The sequence below is a fragment of the Micropterus dolomieu genome, linkage group LG01, assembly GCF_021292245.1.
Source record: "Micropterus dolomieu isolate WLL.071019.BEF.003 ecotype Adirondacks linkage group LG01, ASM2129224v1, whole genome shotgun sequence".
NCBI lineage: Eukaryota > Metazoa > Chordata > Actinopteri > Centrarchiformes > Centrarchidae > Micropterus > Micropterus dolomieu.
In genome coordinates, this window is record NC_060150.1 from 10,947,740 (window position 1) to 10,970,475 (window position 22,736).

The 22,736-nt window shown below is 42.5% G+C and overlaps 1 protein-coding gene across 4 annotated transcripts in view; it reads left to right on the forward strand.

Moving 5' to 3' along the window:
• pard3ba (par-3 family cell polarity regulator beta a) overlaps nt 1-22,308 on the forward strand; it is a 168,703-nt gene extending 146,395 nt beyond the window's left edge. For all 4 annotated transcript variants that reach the window (XM_046056761.1, XM_046056770.1, XM_046056789.1 and 1 more), the window contains 2 exons: nt 7,553-7,632; nt 20,908-22,308. In XM_046056761.1, coding sequence (XP_045912717.1) covers nt 7,553-7,632; nt 20,908-21,271 — 444 coding nt within the window. In that variant the 3' untranslated portion in view covers nt 21,272-22,308. The remainder of the gene's footprint in view (nt 1-7,552; nt 7,633-20,907) is intronic.
• The last annotated feature ends 428 nt before the right edge of the window (nt 22,309-22,736 follow it).

The following is a 22,736-nucleotide window of genomic DNA, read 5'->3' on the forward strand; positions in this document are numbered from 1 at the left end:
TTTACGCACACGTATGTACCTTTCTCCCTCTTCTCTCTTTGCAAAGTCACAATGAGCGATTCTATCCACGGACTCCTCCTCTCCTCCTGTCCTTGTCTCTCCAGCTTATCCCTGAGGCTCAACACACTCCTCTCTCTCCCTCCCTCCCCCTTTTTTGTTTTAAGTCACTTCATTCCAATGCTGCACAGCAGCCGGGTGAGGATTTTTATTTTTTTCGTACCTCCTCTCTGTCCACCCCATCTGGGCCAACAAAGGCCTACAGGGACCTATTTGGTGTCTGTCTTTATCCCCGCAGCTTGTCTCTGGCCTACGGGCAAACTGCAGTGTGTGATCTGTCTGCAAGTTGATAGAAATCTCCCATTCTCCTCGTCACTTGCGGCCGCTCTCACTTCAAAGCTCGTCACCACTCTGAATCTAAGAAGCTAAGAAGGGGAGGTTCAATAGGGTCGGCTGTGAGCATGTTTGTGTCTCTTTGCTGAGGTCACACTTTACCATTTTCCCAAGAGAGCATAGGTGAAGTTACCACTCTGCTCTACAAGAGGAGGTCTGATCGCGTTTAGCGCAAATAGAGGACCGCAATGCAGCTTCAACAACCTGTACCACAAAGTCAAGAAAGACCATGAAAGACAGGAAATGAACTGCTTCCCCTTGTGAGAAAAATCCAGATACTTGTCTTCTGTGCTTCAGACAGACAAATCACTGCAGATGAATGTCGGTTGAACTGACCCTTTAAAACCAATAAGCTCACTCCAGAGGTTCCAGTGTTGGCAGGACTTCCATCAAAGTATCTGAAGGTCAAACATATCAACCTCACGACATTTGCAGCGGGCCATTGGAGGGCATGAGGAGCTGGATTCACTCATCAAAGCCTCCATCGCTGGTGGTGGTGTCAACCCCCACGTCCACAAATCTGTGACTGTGCATGGGGGACGACAGAAAACTGAATCACCTGTGCTGTGGTGATGGTGCCATCACAGAACACAGAAACATGACTTGACAGAACCAGAGGGAGAACTGTTGAAGGATGTGTTGGTGATTTTGCAGCGTGTGTGTGCAAGATCCCGGTTCAAACATCATGGCTGTGCCTGGGCTTATACACTCACAAACACACACTCTGCTCACAGCTTGGTAAAAAAATCTCTGCTTCTCTCTTACTCACACACCCTAGGACATACCTTTCAGGGTATCATAACCTGGAGAAGGAAGAATTAAACCCACCACACACACACACACTCACACACACACACACACACAGACATTCTCACAGGGGTATTTGGATGTTATTTCAGCGAGCAGTGGGGAGGCAAACAAACCCACAGAGGGGGAGCAGGCCATGGACACAGCCCCAGTAAATAAACAACACCCCATGGCCACTGCCATGGCCACACACACACACTGACACACACATGGAACAGGTTTAAGATGCATGTTGATTACAGCTTCACGTGGAAACAAAATGCACACACATGCAGGTTCCCCTTCTAACGTCAAAGGCCGTTTTACAGAAGTTTAAAAAGTCGGTTTGTTCGGTTTGGTGGCCCTTGATCAGCAGTTTAATTAACATGATATCTAATACTTTATTCACAAGGAGTATAACCTAACAAGAATACAAGATGAGACTGACCAGCCGATTCCACGGTTTGTCATCCGGAAGAGTGATAAAAAACTACCCAGTTACAAAATGTTTGTGGCTAAAAGCCACTTAAACAAATCAAATACTCTCTTGGGTTGCAAAACATATTTTATGAATGTTTGTCCACTTGGAGCCAGTGACATCGGTGCATTTCCCGGAGGGCGTGAAACATTCTTTTGAATATGTGCTTGCACTGATGCATGTAAACACAATTTATTTAGAGTCCATGTAAACGGTTTGAAAGTTTATATCAGAGCAAATTTATTCGGACAGATAAAGTAGTCTGCATGCTGCCGTAGCAAATGATGGATGTAAGAAAGAGCATCAGGAACTCACATATCTAATGCAGCTAATGAGCGTAACATTGTTTTCACACTACCTGTTACATCCTCACATAGGAATATTAAACCACACACTCAGACAGCCAGTCAAAGTCTTAACCCAACTGTATGTAAATGTAAAGTCGTTCTAAGGTCAAGAGTTGAGACCTAAACAAACACTAACAATGAAGACAATTACCAGCAGATTGGCCTATTACCAAAATAGACTGCATTCCAGTCTGAGTGTGTGTAACCTTTGGTCCCCTTGTGTGTGGGTGTGTGTGTGCATGTGTACCATCTGCTGCTAACGAGCTCAGAGTGAGCGGGGTCCAGGTGTGGGAGTGTTTAGTGTACACTGGGGGGCAAGTGAGCCTCCTGTTTGAGATACACACACACACACACACACACACACACACACAGCCTAAGAGTCTCCTAATACAGCATAATCTTGTGTGCCAGTGGACTAGACTTCACTGGCACAGAAGAGGTGCTTTGACCTTTTTGAGATTAGTTGGTAACTATGCCAACAAGCCATTTCACAAGAACATTACATATTTATACTTTTGTAAGGAGACTCAAGGGACTGGAAAAGAAAGAAAACACAGAAATGTGAGAGAGAGTTGGGAAGATTATTTATTTTAAGTGTGTGTCTTGTTGTTGTAGCTGTTTTAGACTAAATCATCCACCAATTAAATCTGAAAATACTGTTTAAGTGATGACAACGTCCACCCACACGAACTTTTTCAGGTTGTTTTCATTAAGATCTCCATCCACACTGAAACACCTGAATTGTAGGAAAACTGTAAATTTACTCCTTTATTCCTCCTACTTTGGTGGGCAAACTGGCAAAATACTGCATCACAGCCTGACCGCACCTGGTGACGCTGCTCAGTCTCTGTTAGTTAATCACTAGTTCAACACTGTTTTTTTAAAGATATTTTTTATGTCTTTTTTGCCTTTATTCATGACAGAACAGTTAAGAGACAGGAAATGTGGGAAAGAGTGGGGGGATGGCATACAGCAATTATGCATTTATTTGATTTACATATATTGATTTGATCGCGGCTTGTACCGTAAATGCTTCATGTTAAGCACCATTTAAATCACTATTTTATAATCGATGTCTGGAGAGTTTTTTTTCTTAACTGATAGTATTTGTTGTAACTATTTAAATTATTTTAACTTGTATTATAACTTCTTATTGACTTTTATTATTGTTTTTTATTGTAAATAACTTTTGTTTTCAAAGGTGCTATATAAATAAAGTCACCTATAATTGCCATTTAAAATAATATCGGAAAACATGTAATTCTGCAGTTTTCTGATTTATCCACTCTGGAGAGGGTTTTCCAAAAGGTACCTTTTGGTGTGAGAAACCCGGTATAGTGTGGTCCGAGGTCCAAAACTGAGAGAAAAAGTGCATTTTCAGATATAGCCAGCTTAGTGCTGATGCAATGTAAAAAATATTACAGGCTTCATCTATGCAAGCAATAGCTGCTTTCCAACATGACATAGAGCCAAACTCTACATCATCCTGTTATACTATATTATGTTCTTGAATGCATTGAAGTGATCGATATCAACCTGTTTGTCTCCCAAACACAACTTATGCACTCTAGTCTTTCCAAACAAACTTGCAAAAAGGTGAAATAAAAGCCTCTCACAGAAATATAGTAACTCTGAAGGTGTTTTACAGCATTTTCCATTATGTAAACATGCAGACTTGTATGTGGGTAAGGGTCTGCATGTATAAATGGGTGTGGTTTTTCTGTATTTCTGCATTTTAAGTTCATACTACAGCTGTCAACAACTAGTGGCAGCAGTAGTTAGGCTCTGTGGCTCACAAGTTCCTGCTATGTTTTGTTTTGCGTCCACCTACGCACGCGCCACATCTTTTACAACTTCTCTGTCTGCTTTCCCTCCTGTGCCAGCTCAATTCCCTCCCTCCCTGTCTTATCTGTTCCCTCTCCTCCCATGGGGGAGTCAGCAGAATCTCAACACAGGGATTTTTAGGGAGATGGAGAGAATGGATATTGGGTTCCCGTATCATCGTGCCAGTCAGATGCAGGCCATGGGGGTGAGGTTGCCAACAGCAGGTGGGCATGGGGTGCCAGGCAGAGGCTCCACACTGAGACACATGCTTAATTAGCATCCAAGATCTATGCAGGGAGGAAGAAAAGGATGGATGGATGGAGGGAAGAAAAGATGGCAATACAGGAGGCTAATTATGCTGTTTGAAAAGAGATGCCGGAGGAAAGCGGTTTGGAAAAAGCAAATCTGAGCATCTCAGTCACAGGATGAAACCGCTGCTCAGGCATTGTGTCAAAGCACTTGGACTCTCATTTGAGGTTTATTGTACATATGAGCATTGCAAATTTACAGCAAAGCCAAAATGCTCCAAAAAATTCATTTCCTGAGCTCCGGCAATACTTTCTGATGAATGCGACAGCTGTGCTGCTAGAGTTGATTGGAGTGTGAGTGTGAGCGTTAGTGTCTGTGTGTGTGTGTGTGTTCCAATGCGTATCATCTGGCACTGTCAAGGCATAGCTTTCTAATTTGCACAAATGGAAAAGTGACTTTCTGCTCATTCACACTCACACATGCCGCCAAGCATTCTGTCAGAGCGTTTGTCAGCTGGTGAATTGCGGCAATGACTCGACACAATTATACACTTTATAAGAGAGATTGTTCTGATATGTTTCAGCTCATTTGCCGTCCCCGATGAGAAAGTATTAAAAGCAGTCTGAAGATCTGCTGATTGTGAGGTTTGGGTTTAGATTACACACTAATGCATGCACACAACCACAATGAACTCCAAGATTAACAAAGTCTCCCAACTTTCCAGTTTTACCACATGACACTCATGAGAAATAGGAAATTCCCTGTCGTGTGTGTGTGCGTGTGTGTGCGTGCGTGCGTGTGTATTGTGGTCTGGCATGGAGTCCAGAGAGAAGCTGGCTTTCTGTCAGCTACTGTCTGCACAAGACTAACTTTTCCACTGATAATGGTGTACGCACTCATATATTGCAGATACACTCAGTACTGTATATTATGTCACCAGGTTCAGGTAGAGTATGCGGGGCGTGTGAGGAATTGCAAAGTGCGTGTCATCGCTCTCCACCTCTAGAGCTGTGAAGGCTCTTTGCTCACTGACCGCCTCCTCAGAAGTCTGGCTTTTACATTTTCACTCCAACCTGGATTCATTTCATATGGCTGTTTTACCAGTTGCCATGGTGAGACTGAGACTTATTTTGTGTGTTTATTTATGTGTGTGTGTGTGTGTGTGTGTGTGTGTGTGTGTGTGTGTGTGTGTGTGTGTGTGTGTGTGTGAGAGAGAGAGAGAGAAAGTGTATGCCACAGCAGTATTTCGAGGCACATCAGCTGGCACTAAAGTCGGCTGTCTAATTTAGGGAAATGGGCTTCCGCATGAAAAGCATGCATATGACATCCATAATATGTGTGTGTGTGTGTGTGTGTTAGTTAATAAACGAATCTTCCAGACCTACGGCTGGAGGCTATTATGTTAATACAATCAATGGACAAAGAATTTCACTCATTTTATCTAAACACACATTTCCTCCCCTCCTCATCATTCTCTTGCTCTTTCCTTCCCTTTTTTCTCCCCCGCTTCATACTCAGAAGATGTATTATGCCTTGTTCAACACACACACATCGCCACACACACACACAAGGTCTTCCACCTGAGTCCCAGCTTCTTGCTGAGACTAATGCCCCCTTTACCTCACATTATGCATCTCTTTGCATAATGTCCCCTACCTAACAGACACACACACTGCCATCCAGAGATGGAGCATTCACTTCCCGACATCATATTAAACCTGCACCCAAAGACACAAATGCCTTCCCCGACTACCACAATATTAACATACACACACACAGGCACAAAGCCACTTTAGTGAACAGAGCAGCAGCCTTGCCCCAGCCTTGGTTCTGATGTGCTTTCACTTCCTGGCTCCCATTCAGAGACATTAGAGCTCCCTACATTACAGAGACATGCTAATGATATCTGGTAATGCGCCACTGCTGCATTGACATGCAGAATGAGTTTGAACTCGTGAGTCTTTTAGACTCTTTTATAGTGTGTGTTTGTGATGTTAAATTCTGTATATGTGGGTGTGTGTGGGGTTCTATCGCTTTGATAGCCTGGATCAAACGCATCACTGTTTACCTCTTTGGATTTCCATGTGCATATCTGCCAAACCTGTGATTGCTTGTTTATGTAATGATGTGCATGTCAGTTATACGTAGGGCTGCTTTTGTGTATTTGACTAATGTTCTGTGCATGTTAAGCTACGGTGGTGTATGGTTTGATGATGTGTGATGATTGATTGATGTCCATTGAGGAAACAGCCTGTGATTGTGTGTGAAAACTCAGATCGCAGAACCTAAATTACAGATAATTGAAACTGTATGCTCTGTCCTCTCTCTGCCTTCCTCCTCATTTACCTTCAGGGATGGCTTTTTTAAAAACCCCTTGTGTCGTTGTAACCTCAGACCATGTCCACACTTACACAACAAAATTTGATACCACATCTTTTTCTCTGCATGTTAGCCTTCGATCCACACTAAGCCAGTGCTCTTTGTGCCAAAAAAAGAATGATAGCATTTTATCCCTACAGTTAGGAGAACATGTGCCGATGAGCATTAAAGCTGTTCCGGAGGCTTGCGGTGGACCAACACCTTACTTAAAAAACTTTACTGGAGGGATGAATACCATTATATCAAATGATATTCCTTCATTTGGTTTCACTACTCATTTATCCAGGTATTTCCTTTATTTGTCACCCATCTGTAAGTAATAGGGTAGAGGTTTATCCTGCTGAGACCAAGCTGAGTAAACGGGCTGTGACTGTGCTACTCCCCTACCACATGATGCCTTTAATCCTCCGTTGTTTGCCAATAGAAAGAGAGTGAAAAAGAAGAGATTTAGCTGTGTTCTTACTATTAGGAGTTTATGTGTGGATGGAAAATTACCTGAAAATGCTGTTGTGTACCAAAGGCATTTTCATATGTAAACAGCGGTTCCAGATTTATCCGCCTGAGCGTAGCTTTAATCAGTCACTTCCTGGTGTGTGTTTGTGGATGAGAGCGTGAACAACCCTCTGCCCAAAACCTACTCCATATGTAATGTTTTTCATATGACTGATGTGTTTGCATGAACCTTACACACATATGTTCATCGGAGGGGCACAGTGCTTACATGTGGTTACATGTGTTTATGTTACCACATGTGGGGCATTCCATAATTTCTCCCTCTCTTGTTTTTTGTTTCCACTGAAACCACATGGCTGCACTCGAACACATACATGCTTTAAATACTTTATGTACATCCACTGAGTTAAATTGCTTAAACATATAACACGAGGACGTGTGTGGTCTCCACCACAAGGTTTACCTGCTTGAATAGACTAAAAATCTGTGTTTAACACTTCTCCTTCAAATGTCTACCTGTGTGACTTCCTGTGAGGGGAAGTATGACTTCAGTGCCTTGCTTCAAGGGTATTTTGACTGTTGAGAGACTGAACCTTGGACCTTTTTGGTCTTCATACTTAACATTACGTCTTGTGTCTCCCCTCAGATGACACCCAGAGGAGCTGATTCTCGACCTGTGCACCACTACGAAGAGATATTGGCGGTACAGGACCCCACACACCCCAGGTGAGACCGCTCTGCGAGTTAGAGTGTGTGTGTGTTATTCCTTAATTGAGGAAATGAAGGGATAACTTCTTGCCACTCCCTCCTTTTGTGTCTCCCCCACTCACACAAGCACACACACACGCACACACACGGCACAGACTAATCCTCTTTGGAGCTTATAATTAAATCTGGAGTGTTTGCCTTGGGAGTGTCTACTCATCCCAGGAATAGGAGTGTTCAGCTCTCCAGAGAGCAGGGCATAGGCAGGAGGATCTCACACACGCATGCACGGAGGATAGTTTGCTCTTATGAAGAATTTATAACCTCTAGTGTGGGTTTAATGGAACTGCACATGTTCTTTATATTTGTTTAAACGTACTCTGGTCAAATTAGGCACACGTGTACACATGCATACCTTCTCTGTTCTTCATATATGGGTTCCCCAGCAGTGCCGCAGCACACATTCATCAGTCCAACCACACCAGAATATTACCTGACTGCATGTGAGTGTGTGCGTACATGCTGAGCAAACGCCATATTGTGATGTTCGCGGCCCAACAGCTAAGTGGAGCGTGGAGTGGCATGGTGCGAGGAAAGTGAGAGGAGGAGAATGAGGGGAAAAAAGGGGGACACCGGGATGGAGAGGGGGAGAGTGAGAAAAAGAGAACAGTCATTTCATGGGTTATTGCGCCTCCTGATATGACAGGCAACAGGGAGCACAGACATCAGCACTGGCTCAGGGGAAGACGAGACTCGCTGAGAATCTGGGAGAGAGAAGGAGGGAGAACAGGGGGACATGTCCCAAGCAGCAGAGGGACTGAGAGATTAGCCAACTGTAACAGTGGAGACAATCCCAAATGGAGACAGACAGACTGAGGGAGACATGGAGGACCTTTGACAGCTCAGTCTGATACTATACTTATGTACAGTCAAAAGAAGTCAGAGTTCATGCCATCCACTTATCGAAACTTTCTCCATTATAGAATTAAAGTCCAGGAAATTGAAAACCCTTCCCAGCCATTCAGACTGGAGGAAATGAAAGTTACATTCTGTATTTTATTGCTCAAATGATTAGTCGACAACGATTTTTATGATCCATTACTTTCTTTAATCATTCTTCAAGCAAAAAGGCCAAACATTCTCTCTTCCGGCCTCTCAAATGTGAGGATTTGCTGCTTAATATGATTAGAAATTTGATGTCTTTGGATTTTACATTTTGAAGACATCACCAGCGATTAATCGTGTAATCATTTCATTAATCTATCAAGCACAAATGCCAGGCATTTTTGTTCCAGATTCTGAAATGTGAATTTTTCTGTATTTCTTTGAGTTTTGGGCTATTGGTCAGATAAGACAAGCAAGTTGAAGACATCAACTTGGACTCTTGGAAATTTGACATTTTTCTCTTTTTTTCTGACACTTAATGGACAAAAGGATTCATGTAAGTGATAAAGTATTAACAGCCACTATATTCTCTGGCTTATATGATTAGGCATAAAGATGCCAAGTCAGGTTCAAATAATGTTCATTACCTCAAGAAATGTTCTCATTGTTATTTAACTGTTGTTCATCTTCCCTTTGAAGTATTTTTAGGCCCAAGACCCATAGGATATTATCCGTTTGAAATGCATATGGTACAGTTAACATGCTTCTGGGGACATTTGCCTCAGCAGAAGAGCAAAAGCAACAAAAGGCAGAGGAAAAGTGTTAGAGTTTGAACACTATTCAAACTCACATGTTTTTAGTTCTTGTTTCTGATGTTTCTATAAAGATAAATCATGACTCCTCAGTCCCCAAAACTCCTCTGCCTCCCCCCAGTATAAATACAGAGGCAAGAGGAGGAGGGGGTGCGAATATATTCCGGGAATGTTTTTTTTGTATCAAGGGGGGGGGGCAAGAGAAAGAGAGAGCAGACACGGCAGTGAATTGAATGCATTTTTCAAAGTGGAGCTGAACTTTGTGCAAAATCCCCCCGGGGGCTGCCATTATTGAAAGCCATTTCCTCTCAAAATGAGTGCGGCTCCACCATTGGCCTGGCTCTCATTAGCATACATTTGGCCTGCCTTTGTGTGGAGCCGGCTGGGGCTGCAGCTGGAGGGGTGGGAGTGAAGGAGGCGAGTGCGTGAGTACGTGCATGTGTGTGTGTGTGCACGTGCGCATGGACAGTACAGGAGATGTAGCAAAGCTCCCCACAGATGGGAGCATATGGAGAGAGAGTGGAGAAGAGGTAAAAGTCAGAAAGATGGGGAAATCATGGAAGAATCAAGGCGCTCAGGCAGACATGTAAATATTTAAATTTTAGTGTTGTGTTGCTAAGTGTCAGTACGTCCTTCGACATAATTGCTCTCCTAATGAAAGCAAAAGTTAGATTTTTTTTTTCTTCCATAGTTTGAAGAGATTTGGATTTCCTGTAGCTTTAAGGAAGACCATATATTCCACTTTATATATTCCTTACAGTCATAACAAAGAACAGCGAGTCAGAGTTTACCCTGTTACCTACTTATTTCTTTCACTGTATTGGAAAATATTTCTCATCACAATCCTGCAGCCCAAATTGTGGGTTCATTATACCGAGATCACCTTTCAAATTGAGAGTTTCTTTGGACCTGAAGGAGTGGATGCCAAAGTAGCAGGGCTGATGTGGGGGGGGGGCGAAGTGGACCTCAGCCGGACACTTAGTGCTGAAGGCTACTGCACGTCAGCCAACAAGAGGGGCTGAGGTCTGGAAAGAAGATTTGGAAAAAGGGCTGGAAGTGGCAGCGTCGAGAGGTTTACCCCAGGGAGGGTGATAGTGCTACTTTGGCTCTTACCTCCCTCTCCATTGGCCATTAGCGCTGGGGTGCAGCTCAGCCTGCGGATAGGCTCTGTGTTTGGGGACACACACAGATGCATGCACACACACAGCCATATGGAGAATATTAACATCATTACCAATTCAAAGCAGCAGGTCATGGGCACGGCGACCCAGCCTCAGGTTATCCAATCAGAGCACCCCTTGACCCACTCCCCCAAGGTGATTGGATTAGGGGACCGGGTTGGCGCAGCAACGTTGCTGGCCAGGGCTGATAATTGGCTGATTAATGTGCAGCCGATGTCCAGTGATTCAGAGAGCACAGGGCTCAAACCAGGGAACCGTCCTGGCCTTGTGAAGCCCCTGTCACATCTGGACAATGGAGATGACGCACTGTTAAGGACACAAGTTCTGTGTGTACGAGTGGAAAGGTCTTCACAGGTCCATTTTATTCCAAGACCACAGAAACCAAGTCAGACCAGGTCCAAATAAGTCTTATATGGAGAGTGTGAACTGTAAAGCATAGGAAACACGTGGCAGCTTGTTACTTCATAGCACATCATTCTGCTGCCACTATTGGCATCCCTTTCTGTTTCGGTCTGTGTGGTTCCACTAATTAGGTCTAATAATCCTCGGGTCTATTTCGGACAGGGCCTGATCTGGTTTCTTTTTTTTAGCCAGCCCCGATAGCCGTATGGCTCCAAGGATGGCAACGTGGGTCTGTTGGTTGGTCAGTCCTCCAAGTTGGTGCTGACTAAAATATCCCAACAACTACTGGATGTGTTGCCATGAAACTTTGTACAGACTTTCATGGCCCCCAGAGGATGAAGCCCACTGATTTAGATGATCCCCTTGTGTTTCCTCTAGCGCCATCATGAGGTTGATATTTGTAGTTCAACAGCTGAGTACTGAGTTTGCAGCAACCTATGTAATCCCCTCACTTCCCTAATGTGTCCAGTACTTTGGTTTATAACCAAATACCTGCAAAACTGTTAACATTCCTATCATCCACAACTGTACTTTGTGTATAGTGCTAATTAGCAAATGTTAGCTTGCTAATACGCTAAACTAAGATGATGAACCATAGACTGTATATAAGAAATGGACGTAGTCATCCGTTGGTTTGTGGACTGCCATTTTGAAACCTCGAGTTTGGCCGATAGGGCGCCGCCATGTCAAGTTTTTGCAACCAGGAAGTGCCCGGAAGTGACGATACGGCAAAGCTAACGGCCGTGTGCAGAGCTAGCTAGCTTGCTTAGCTAGGTGCAACTCTAACTCACGTTAACTGTCATTTAACAGGGCTGATAACTTTGTCTAGCGAACAACAGTCTTAAAAATAAATGTACGCACCAGAGAAAGTAAACAGCCAACTCCCAATAAGCCTTTTCAATGGCGCTGGTTAAATTTATACAGTGCCGAGGGTACGAGTCGGCTCTAGCCTGATTGACAGGTCGCTATGGTAACAACTTGTCAATCATAGATAATCCCGCCCTGAAACATACTCTGCTTTGTGGTCTATTTTAAAATAAATGGGTCCATAATTTACTAAATGAACATCATTTTGTATTGAAGAAGACTTGAAACTAGCGACTGAGACCATGAACTCATCAGGAAAGTGTTTACTGGGGTAATTATTCAGCTGAGAAGTAGGGTCATTTTCCCATTATTTCTAATGGAGCCGGACTTCTTTTTGCAACCAGAAGAGTCGCTCCCTGCTGGATTTTGAATAGAATGTAGGTTTCAGGGACTTCCGCATTCGCTTCATATTGTAGACTGGAAGCTTCCCGCTTGTGATGAACATTATATGGGCATTTTTCCTGCTAAACATCAGCATGTTAATAATGTCTCAGTGAGCATGCATTTGCTCAAAGCACAACTGTACAGCCTCACAGAGCAGCTAATGTGGCTGTAGACTGTTGTTGAAAATGTATTTATAAACTTTGGGTTTGGGATTGTTTTCCACAGGTCAGTTTAGATCGGGTCCAGTATGTTGGACTCACATTGAACACACACATACATCTTTTTGAATGTGTTTGCAGTCAGCCATTCTAAGGAGCCTCTCAGGTTCATTGTTTGAGGGGTGACTGAGTGCTCAGTACTCTCATCAAGCGCTCTCTGCCCCCCCTTAAAAAACAGAGGGCAACATCTTGATCCTCTGGTATCCTCTGGTATGTGGGAAAGCATCCCTTAAGGACTTTCATCTGACCTTCCTGAAAAGTGCACACACTTACACGCACTTCTCAGACTTACAGCCACTTGGTTTTCTCCACTATGTGTCAGCACATAAACCTCTCACCCCCAGCTGTGTCAGCTCAGGCCCTAATGAGCCACGTCCAGAATGGACACATCTAACAACGCAGAATAGAAAAGAATAATTGACTCAGCCCCCCTCTGAGTGAAAGCAATATGTTGATTGGAATAGGATGAATGAATGAGCGAAGATTAGAAGAATATAAAAATTGAAAAAAAAATAAACTTATTATGTGCTCATATTTACTCATTTATTTCTGCTTGACTGTCTGATTTTGTCAACTGGAAATGAGCTCCCAAAATTTCACTCCTACCTCGCACAGTTGGTTGGTTATATTTACTGTGAAGGTCTGTTATTATTTTAGCACAGTAATATTGTTTGGGTCTGTAGTTTGGAGCTCTCGATGAATTCAGATGGCTTTTTCAAGGTCAGCGGAGAAATCATATTTTCGCTGCACTCACCCTGTCTTTATTAAAACCCAATCCTGCTTCTCACAGTTTCATAAGTGATCAACTGTTTCCCCACCCGCTGCCGTCCAGCTGTTGAATGACTCACTTTAAACTCACCCAACTCAGTTAGAGTTATTGTCTCCGTAACTCATTTAATTTCTCGGATCCTGGAGAGCTCAGAGTATGAATAGTTTTTCCACGTTTGCCTCATAACAGCTGGCGATGTGTTTCCAGGACCCAACCTGATTGGTTTAAAAGGTGACGTGAACCCCTCCGTTATTGTTAAATAAGCAACCCAAGAGCATCAGTAGCAATGTGCGGATTATTATGTTTGATTTCCCCAGAGTTGCCCTGACCCTTTTCTTATTTGTGGGCCCTTTATGAAGGAGCGGGCCCCTGTTTGGTGTGCAGAGGCAGCAGTGTTTGTCCAGCTAACGGTATTTGTGCTCAGACACAGGAAAATGGAATGGAATCAGCAGTAGGAAATGAAAGAGCTTTAGCCAGCTCTGTCACATGCATAGTTGAGGCCCCAGTGGCTCTACCTGTGTACAATAACTTCCCTCTTTCTGTTTTCTGCATTTTTCCATGATTCCATCAATCCCTTTGTCTGCGTTTTGGTGTCGCTGCTGTTTATATCTCGCTTACGTCTCTTTGTGTCTCGTCTCACTCTCAGTCTTCCCCTTCCGCTCCATCCCTCTCTCCCAAAGTCTCTCAGGTCTGTGTATGGGAAAATTAAATCACCGCTTTATAAATAAAACAAAAGATATACACTTTGAGGTCTCTGCCCTCTCCAGGAGCTCAGTGAGAAATACAAAGACTGTCATGTAGAAGTCCGCATGACATTCAGTCCGCAAATACAGATGGACAGTCAGCTCTGTGGAGGAGGCGTCACCATGAATTCAAATGTTCTTAGCACAGAATTGAATCGAATAGAATAGACATACAGTGAACTTAATTTGAACTGCAAAAAATATGACAAATTAAATGAGTTGTGGAGAGCCTAAAAGTTCCTGCATTTAGTGAAAAAGAAATGCCATCTGTTTCTGTCATTAACAGTAACTTTACTGCTTTCCCCCAGCACGTCTCTATTACATGATTACTCTCCCTCTTGGAATACTGTCCAAGAAGTAAACCTGACCTTTGACCTCCCTAGTAGTGGCTGCATGTACTTTTGATGGTTGATGATTTTTTTGTATTCTTGCAGTCATGGTAATTCCCTCTGGATAAGAGCAGCAGTTTGATGGAGTAAATGTACTTTAATGTTTCAAATAAAATGAAATAGAATATTGTAGAATAAACGGTTATTGATAGTTGTCTGAAGCATGACATCACTAAAATGATGAATGAGTCATTAATTGTTCCACTGAGCTTTATGAGAGAATATCTATTCATAGTTAACATACAGGCTGTTTACCCTGGTGGCTCCCATCTCTCCTCACCTTCTTATTTCTAAACGAAAGCTTCCGCTTTGCAGTCGGACCCACTGCTACCTGCCATTTATACTGTACACACATTCCTTGTCATTGCTCAGTATAAAGTAGCAGAGAGTGTAAACACAGGCCCATTTAGATGAGGCACATGCGTGTAGGTGAGAGCCAATTTTCACTGCTGTTGTTGTCATAGCCTGGTTTGATTAGCAGAGCTGCCTCGGCGGGCAGGGCCAGAGTGGCTAATGGTTTCCTCTGCTGTGGAGACAGCCAGGCCTGCTCTGTGTCTGTAGCACTCACCTAGTACAGCACCATTAGCGCTGTGTGTGTGTGTGTGTGTACTGGGTTTGGACAAAGATGAATCTGGAGAATGGATCATACGTTAATGAATATGTCAACTTGCTAAATATACTGTAGTATGTCTTTTAAATAAACAATTTTTACCATAATTGATTGCCACACACTCCTCAGACCAGAGGGAATCATCTATAAACCATAGACAGTGGTTTCACCACCTTAATCCATAGATTATGATGGGATAAATGCATTCCAAGCTATTCCTCTGCTGGTACCTCCACAAATTTTATATGAGTAAGCCCATCATGAGCAATGTACAATCCTGAGTCAAATTCCTCGTATGTGTACACATACCTGGCAATAAAGCTGATTCTGATAAATATTTAGATTGACGCATTAAATATTTTACTCAGAGAAGTGTGTGTGCAGAAGTGCATATGAATGTCTGTGCGTGGGAGTGTTGGGCAGTGAGGCGCAGCAGCTGTTTTTTTTGTTTGGTTGTTTTTTTTGCCGAGCAATTAATTTATTTTGCATGCAGTGCTTGTTTGTTCCTCGTCAGGTAACTAAGGTGAGCGCATGACTGGCAGATGTGCTTACATATGCATCTGTATGTTCTCTTCTTTGCAATCAGGATAAATTAAATGTGCAAATGTAATATAAGTGAGTGCAGGTAAACGTCTGAGCATTTGCACAAACTCTTTATGTATGCGTGAGAACAAAACACATCCACAAGGCAGAGCAGGTAAGTAGTAGTAAGTAAAGAATAATATATACAGTAGAATGCAATTAGCTGCCTCCAAAGCTCCAAATTGGTGCTTCGTTTCATTTAATGTTTTTTTTTTCTCCTGTATTTAATAGTTTGCTTCCAGCACAAAAAAATGACATAGAAAAGTAATACAGACAGAGTTGGTCTGCCAATGCTTTAACACCCTTTTGCTTTAACAACAGCGAAAACATAATACATGGATGCTGATTTTTGACAACCAACCACTGCAGATTTTCAGGCAAAGTTTTTGATTTAAGTAAATGGAACCGGATCTTGACTTTATAAACACTATGTTTCCTCGAATCTTCCTTATTTATACATATTCTTGTTCTACTCTGTAATAGTTTCATCAAATTAGTTGTATATGTGTTGCCCCACACCTCCATACAGTAACAATATGTGTGTAAGTTTGACAGAGACACATGGTAGTTTTCCAACTGTTAAAGACCGGGGGTTATTTGGGGGACCAGGATGGTAAGTGGGGGAGTCTAATAAGGAGTTGGGAGGGGAGGGGTTACTAATTTCCTCCTTCCGTTTCCTAGGGGCAGGTGCAGGACAAACCCCCATTCCCCATGCACCCACCATACTCACACAAATTCTTCACTGTCATATGGCGGAAGCTGTGCCTAAATGACAACACACGCACTTACAGTCCCAGATGGACACTCGCACATTTTTTTTTCACAGTTGAGTATGTAATCATATACACTCCCGACACACATTCACATGCATATAAATATCGATGTATGTGTGTGTCATTTACTCTCACCACACACACACACACACACATACACACAGGGTGGTTGGGAGTGTGGTATATGGTGCTGATGTTCTCGAAGTGTGAGTCAGATGTATTACACGGCGTGTCATTACAGCTTTCCACTCTAGTTGGCCCCTGTGGTTCACAACACACCCTGCACTGCTGCTCTATATAGACCTCAGAGGGACAGAGGAGCGTCTACATCTGTCTCTCTGCCTGTCTCCTGCTAAACAAGGCTCATCTTTTTCAACACAGGAACTCCTTTTTATTTCTATGTTGCCCCTCCTTTTTCTTTACACAGTCTCCATTTTCTGTTGTGATTTATTTACTTTTTTTTTTGCAGATCATAGTTCATAGTTTAAACAGCAAATGGAAAAAGGAAAGGTCTATAACATTTCGGCTATATCCCAAAAGGTCTATACACTTTCTCAAAAAACAAAAATCACATGATAATTTGATAGGGCTGGAAATCCAGTTGCTGGTGAATAGTGATGTAGAGAAATGGTTGAGATTCATTGCAAAACAGATTAAAATCGGCATGGCGCTTTTTGAAATGTTATCTGTAAATTGCCTCTTCCCAGAATTGTCATACCTTCTGTCACTCCCATTTTTGTGTCATTTAATAATTACATTTAGAAAAATAACAAACCTACCAAGTACCTCATTCATTCTTGAAAGATATTCCATTTTCCTTTTTTGGCATTCATTCAAACCTATTTGTTTGTTTTAAGCATAGCTCATGGAAACATCTCATTTGCATTTTTTATTAAATCTTTTGTGACATTTCAGAAGTGTGCGTAAAGCTCGCTTGACAGTTGAATGAAAACACAGCTACTGTCTGAATGTGTATCGTTGTCATAAGCTCTTTTCAAGCTAGATTAGCGGTACTGGCGGCGCTCCTTTAATTGTCATTACCAGCTGTTTTATTCCGGCAGGAATCTGCCATGTTTGGCATGTTTTTTGTATGTCAAAGCAACAGCTCTGGAGGAAATTTCCACCCTGTCCTCGGAAAACTGTGACTTACTTGTGATGTTTTGAGTGGCAGATTGACATGTATGCCAATACTTAGAGGAAACTGAAATGCATCTTTCATTCTTTCTCCTCAGTTGCCTTTCTTTTTTAAAGGTTTTAAGCTTTTTGTTTCTTCTATGTTTGTATTTCTTTCTCCTGCTCACGCTTCCTCTCTTTCCCATATTCACATGGGGAATAGCACATAAACTTACTGATGAAGTTATGTAAGTTAACAAGTAAACAAGAGACCTCATTCTGACACTTAGAATATACAAATACCATGCACTCTTCCTCCTGCTCGCTCTCTTACTCAGTGAGGCGCACGCACACTAGAAATGTTTTTATTTGGATCTGCTAAATTAAATCCTACTTCATTTAAAATTCAAAACTTGTGGACATGTCAACATGGTATTAGGACATTTCAGGTTAGCAGAGGCCCAAAGAAACACACACAGATACAAGCATTCACTTGACTGCATCTCCCAACCAGGCTAAAGCCAGCTGTGTGACCTAGGGATGAGGAACTCCCTGTGGGTCACTGAGGCCCGTGGACCCCCTAATCCCCCAGCTGCTTGACCGGACACACACACAAATGCATACACTCATTTTGGTTGCAGGCAGTCATGCTACTAACCACAATATCTCAGAACTGATTGCTTTTATACAATGTTGTAACAATAATATTATATATATATATATATATATATATATATATATATATATATATAAAATAATAATAATAACACACAAACTTAAGATGCTCATTTCCCCTCTGCTCCTCACATTTAAACTGTCAGACACTCACCTCCCTGAAGAATAAATACTTCCATATGAGCACATAAAAGGCCATGTCATGCCAGGGTCAAAGGTCATCCAGACCTTTGTACCATGGCACTACTGGAATTTATCCTACTTCATTTATCTCTTAGTCACTCAATGTGTTTGGTACTTTTTAAACAAACTCTGATGCATTGGTCTGATTCACTTCATTTAATTTTACCATGAACATTTGTTAATTCATTGAATTAATTGTCTATCAATAATGGTATAGCCAAGTTACAGTAATGGACTTTGTTTGTCCTGCAATTTGCATCCATAAGCCTAAAATGTTCTGCACAGGATACTATATTGTCAAAGGATTTCCCCACACATGAATTTAATGTTGCTCATTTGCCCTGGAGAAGGGCTGGAGATGACAAAGGACGATAAGGGGAGGTGCAAAGATAACGAGGCATTTAAATAACAGAGTGCATTAGGAGACGATGAACATATATTAAGGAGAGAGGTCACAGAGGTGATGGACAAGGAGAGGAAGATGAATAATCATGTGGAGAAGATGTGGAATTTGATGATCGCAGTGGGGGAAAAATAAGGTGAATGATGAGAGAAGAAAGGGGAAGCCGGCGGAGGTTCCTGTCTGTTTGGGTGGCCCTGAGACGGGTTGAAGACCCAGGTGTTCCCCCTCCGCTATCCCTATATCGCTTCATTCTTCTTTCTTTCCGTCTCTTTGCTTCCCCTGGTGGCCTTTAGCATTTAATCAGGATTAATGAGGAGGTTGACCTTCGTGTCTCTTTCTCTCTCTCTGTCTTTCCACTCCTACCTCACAACTCCTCACCAAGCTTTACATGCAAGAATATAACGTTTTTACCAAGACTTCCTCCACATCTTACTTTCACAGGAAGTCTCTCTCTCTCTCTTTCTGCCTCTCAGATTTCTGTTGTTTTTTTATCATAATTTTTATGCTTCCTCTTTTCACCCTTATCTCACGCCTTGGCTCTGCTGACTGACAAGGCAGTGCTGTTCATTCTTAGGACCACCTGTGTATCCTGTCTCATCGCTCTGTTTGGGTGGTCAGGCCTTCCAGCCCACAGAAAACACACTCTAGTGATATCTGGGATACACACACACACACACAGACACACAAACATAAAGAAATCCACCTCAACACAGTCCATGAATATCCTCAAGGGAAGTTCGCTTATGCACAAGCACAGACAGACACACACACACAAGCAAGCTGTGTGCGATCTAATCTGTGGTGAGTGAGTCATTCTAATTGGCCAGTCAACAGGTGCTGAGCCCGACTCAAGGGACTGGACAGAGGAGACGCAGGGATATGATTGCAGAACAAGGGAGAGGCTAAGCTGAAAGCTTCTGTATAATAACTACAGTGGGAGCTATTGTTGAAGGGTGGGAAGTAAATGTCTGAATCTGTTTTGCTGCTCTTTGTTGCTGATTGATATAGTATAATAGCAGTTTGAACTGTGGCCAGTTATTGACAGTTTAAGCATTTCATCCAAAAAATTTTGTTTACATGCACTTGTATTATCAGGTTACTGACAGCTTTCTGCAGTTAATGGATTTTTTCAGTGTTATACATGAAACCTTGTTTCTGTAATCGGGGTAAAAATTTACCGCCGCTAGATTTAAACCGGGGAAAACAGATTTTCTTTCTTTCACATGTACGCATGTGCATGACATAGTCTTCAGACCATGTAGCATCTGTAAGTATAAATAAGTTGTTCATATATATATATATATAGTGTGTGTGTGTGTGTATATGTCCCATCCACCCATCCATCGTCAACCGCTTATCCTGCGTACAGTGTTGCGGGGGTCTGGAGCCAATCCCCGCTGACTTCAGGGGAAAGCCGGGGTACACCCTAGATAGGTCGCCAGTCCATCGCAGTATATATATGTATATAAATATATATGTCTGTGTGTGTGTGTGTGTGTGTGTGTGATATAGGTAACCTTGACCCTTTTGGTTCGGATGTGTCGATGAAGACCTCACTTTTAGATTTGCTTACTTGCTCTAGCTAAACTTGTGTGTCACTCAGCACTGGAAACAGCACATAAGATGGAAAACATTTGAATGGGTCTGTGAAAGGTGAGCAGCCCTCCCTTTTCTTTTCTCCTCTCTCTCTCTCTCGTTCTCTTCCCCTCTCTCACTTTCTCTCCAGTCCCCTCTCTTTCTCAGTCTCACTTTCTCTCTGTCTCCTTCCGTCTCCCAAAGGCCCGCGTGTCGCCTTACCCAGGGGTTTAGCCCCTAATCACCCAGAGCTAGTGGGAGGGAACCAGAGACTTCCAGCTGGCTGCCTCGTTATTGCAGACCCCTGGGAGACACACACACATTCCTACACACACAAGCTAAACACACAAACACACACACACACACACACACACACACACACACACACACACACACACACACAACCTCATATATGCTTACCAAGGCATTTGCTGTTATCTCTTGGCATCTCTCCATCCACGTCTACCCCACAACTCGATCCTGCCAAGGCCACAGCCTCGCCACGTAAACTGAATAACAGGAGGAGGCTTACCGCAAGGGAGGGCCAAATCTCTGGCACGTCCTCTACTCCAAACCAGTTTAAACCAGAATTAAATATTGTCTTTCTCAATACGCTCAAGCAAATTTACTGTATGTGTGTGTGTGATTGTGTGTTTGTATATTGAACTAATGGTGACAGTCCTACAGTCACTAGTTTGTCATTTCTTACAGACAATCATCTTTCTCTTTCAGGAGGGATCCATATGATTACCCCACCCACTCCAGACCTGTGCCAAGAGAGCAAGCCCCCTACCCCGGCCATTACTATGACCCTCCTGCTTCCAGCCACCCTAGCCGTGTGCCGCCCACCCAGATGGCCACACAATCCGATCATGCGCCCGGTAACCCGCGCTACTACCCCTCGTCTCCCTATTCAGGACACCAGCGCCGTGTAGCAGCAAGGCAGGACGTTCCCCCTTCGCCCACCGTAGGCCGCAGAGGGCGGCGCTACTATGAAGCTATTGGAGGGCAAGGAGACAGCTCCGAGCTCTATGACTACGGAGACGAAAGACAACCTGATCCAAGACGGAAGAACCCCATGATAGGAACAGTGTAAAGTAGAAGGTAAAGGTAGTCTTGAGTGACAGTCATACAAAGAAGATAAATAACTCCAAAATTCATGTGTTTCCAGATTTGTGAAACATAAAATAAGCTGTCACTTAGGCTGCCAATGTGAATACGTGGGATTTTTCTGTATTAATTTATCTGATCAACAACACCTATAGCAATAAATGACAAGCTGAGAGGCTAAAATGAGACTTTATTTTCAGAACCACCGTGTCATAACTGTTTCCACAGGCCAAGACAGATTTAAGTGTTAAGGACTATGTGTACATATATATGTATGTGTGTTCACAGTTGCACACTGTATATTTTCAAGTGTGCTAGTGTAAACAGGATCTTTGACATAGATTTTATATTAAATTAGGGGCAATTAAATTAATAACATGGATATATAGAGTAAACTTATTATATGTTGGATAGAATCAACTCTGTTCCAGGAAACAGGACATGAAGGCAGTGCTGACTTGCATTTTGCACAAACTGATCAAACTGAAGGAAATAAAGAGGGATCACCTTGACCAGCCCGGCGCTATAAAAGAAGAGACACAGGAAGTTGAAGTCGACAAACAGGAAAAGGAAGCAACGCCCCTTCAAAGTATCTTCTTGTCCTTGATGTGTAGTCGCTTGGACTTCCTTTACATCCTGCTATCACACTGGTATTGTTTTAGTATTTTTGCCTTTGCTTACTTGGATGTGAACGTGGCAGGTCGATTTTACTGTACATTTGTGAAACATATAAATGCAATGCAAATAAGTTTATTTGCGATACTTTTCTGGTGTTTCTAATAATATGTATAAATCTTGATCAACACACAAGCAACAGACTATAAAAGTAAGCTGTGTGTCTCCTCATACACTGTGCAGCTAATAAAGAGCTTAATGAAACATTTTAGCCTTTAACATATCATTGCTAAACGTCACTGAACTGAAAACTTAGTAAATGTGTCAATGGTGGTTTGATTCAAACATGCTGTCAAATAAATACATCATTTTTTTTACATATATTTTGCATTAAATATCTTGAAATTCTCTCTCTGTGCTGCACCAAATCTTTTCATCCTGTTTCTGTTTCATTTAACAGATTAGCCAGACTATGCATATTTAAAATATCCAGTCAAACTACGACAACACTGAGTCATCACTTTAAAAATTCATTAAAATATTCAGATTAATTTCTCTGTGCATAATCTCCAGATAAATTTGCCCTGTGAGATGACTGATAAGAGTAGCCTGCTTTCTGATAATGACTAAATCATCTTCAACAATTAAAGGCAGGGAAATCTCCACTAGAAAATGATTACTGCCCAATTTGCTCTCAGAAATAAAGATGGCACTGATTGGCAAAATTAGACTTGAAATGGGGAATAATTAGAGTGAGGAGAAGGCTTTTTCTATCAGTTAGTGTTTAATTAGCGTCATGGCCAACAGGGACCGGGCCTCTGCTGATCCGTCTAGTC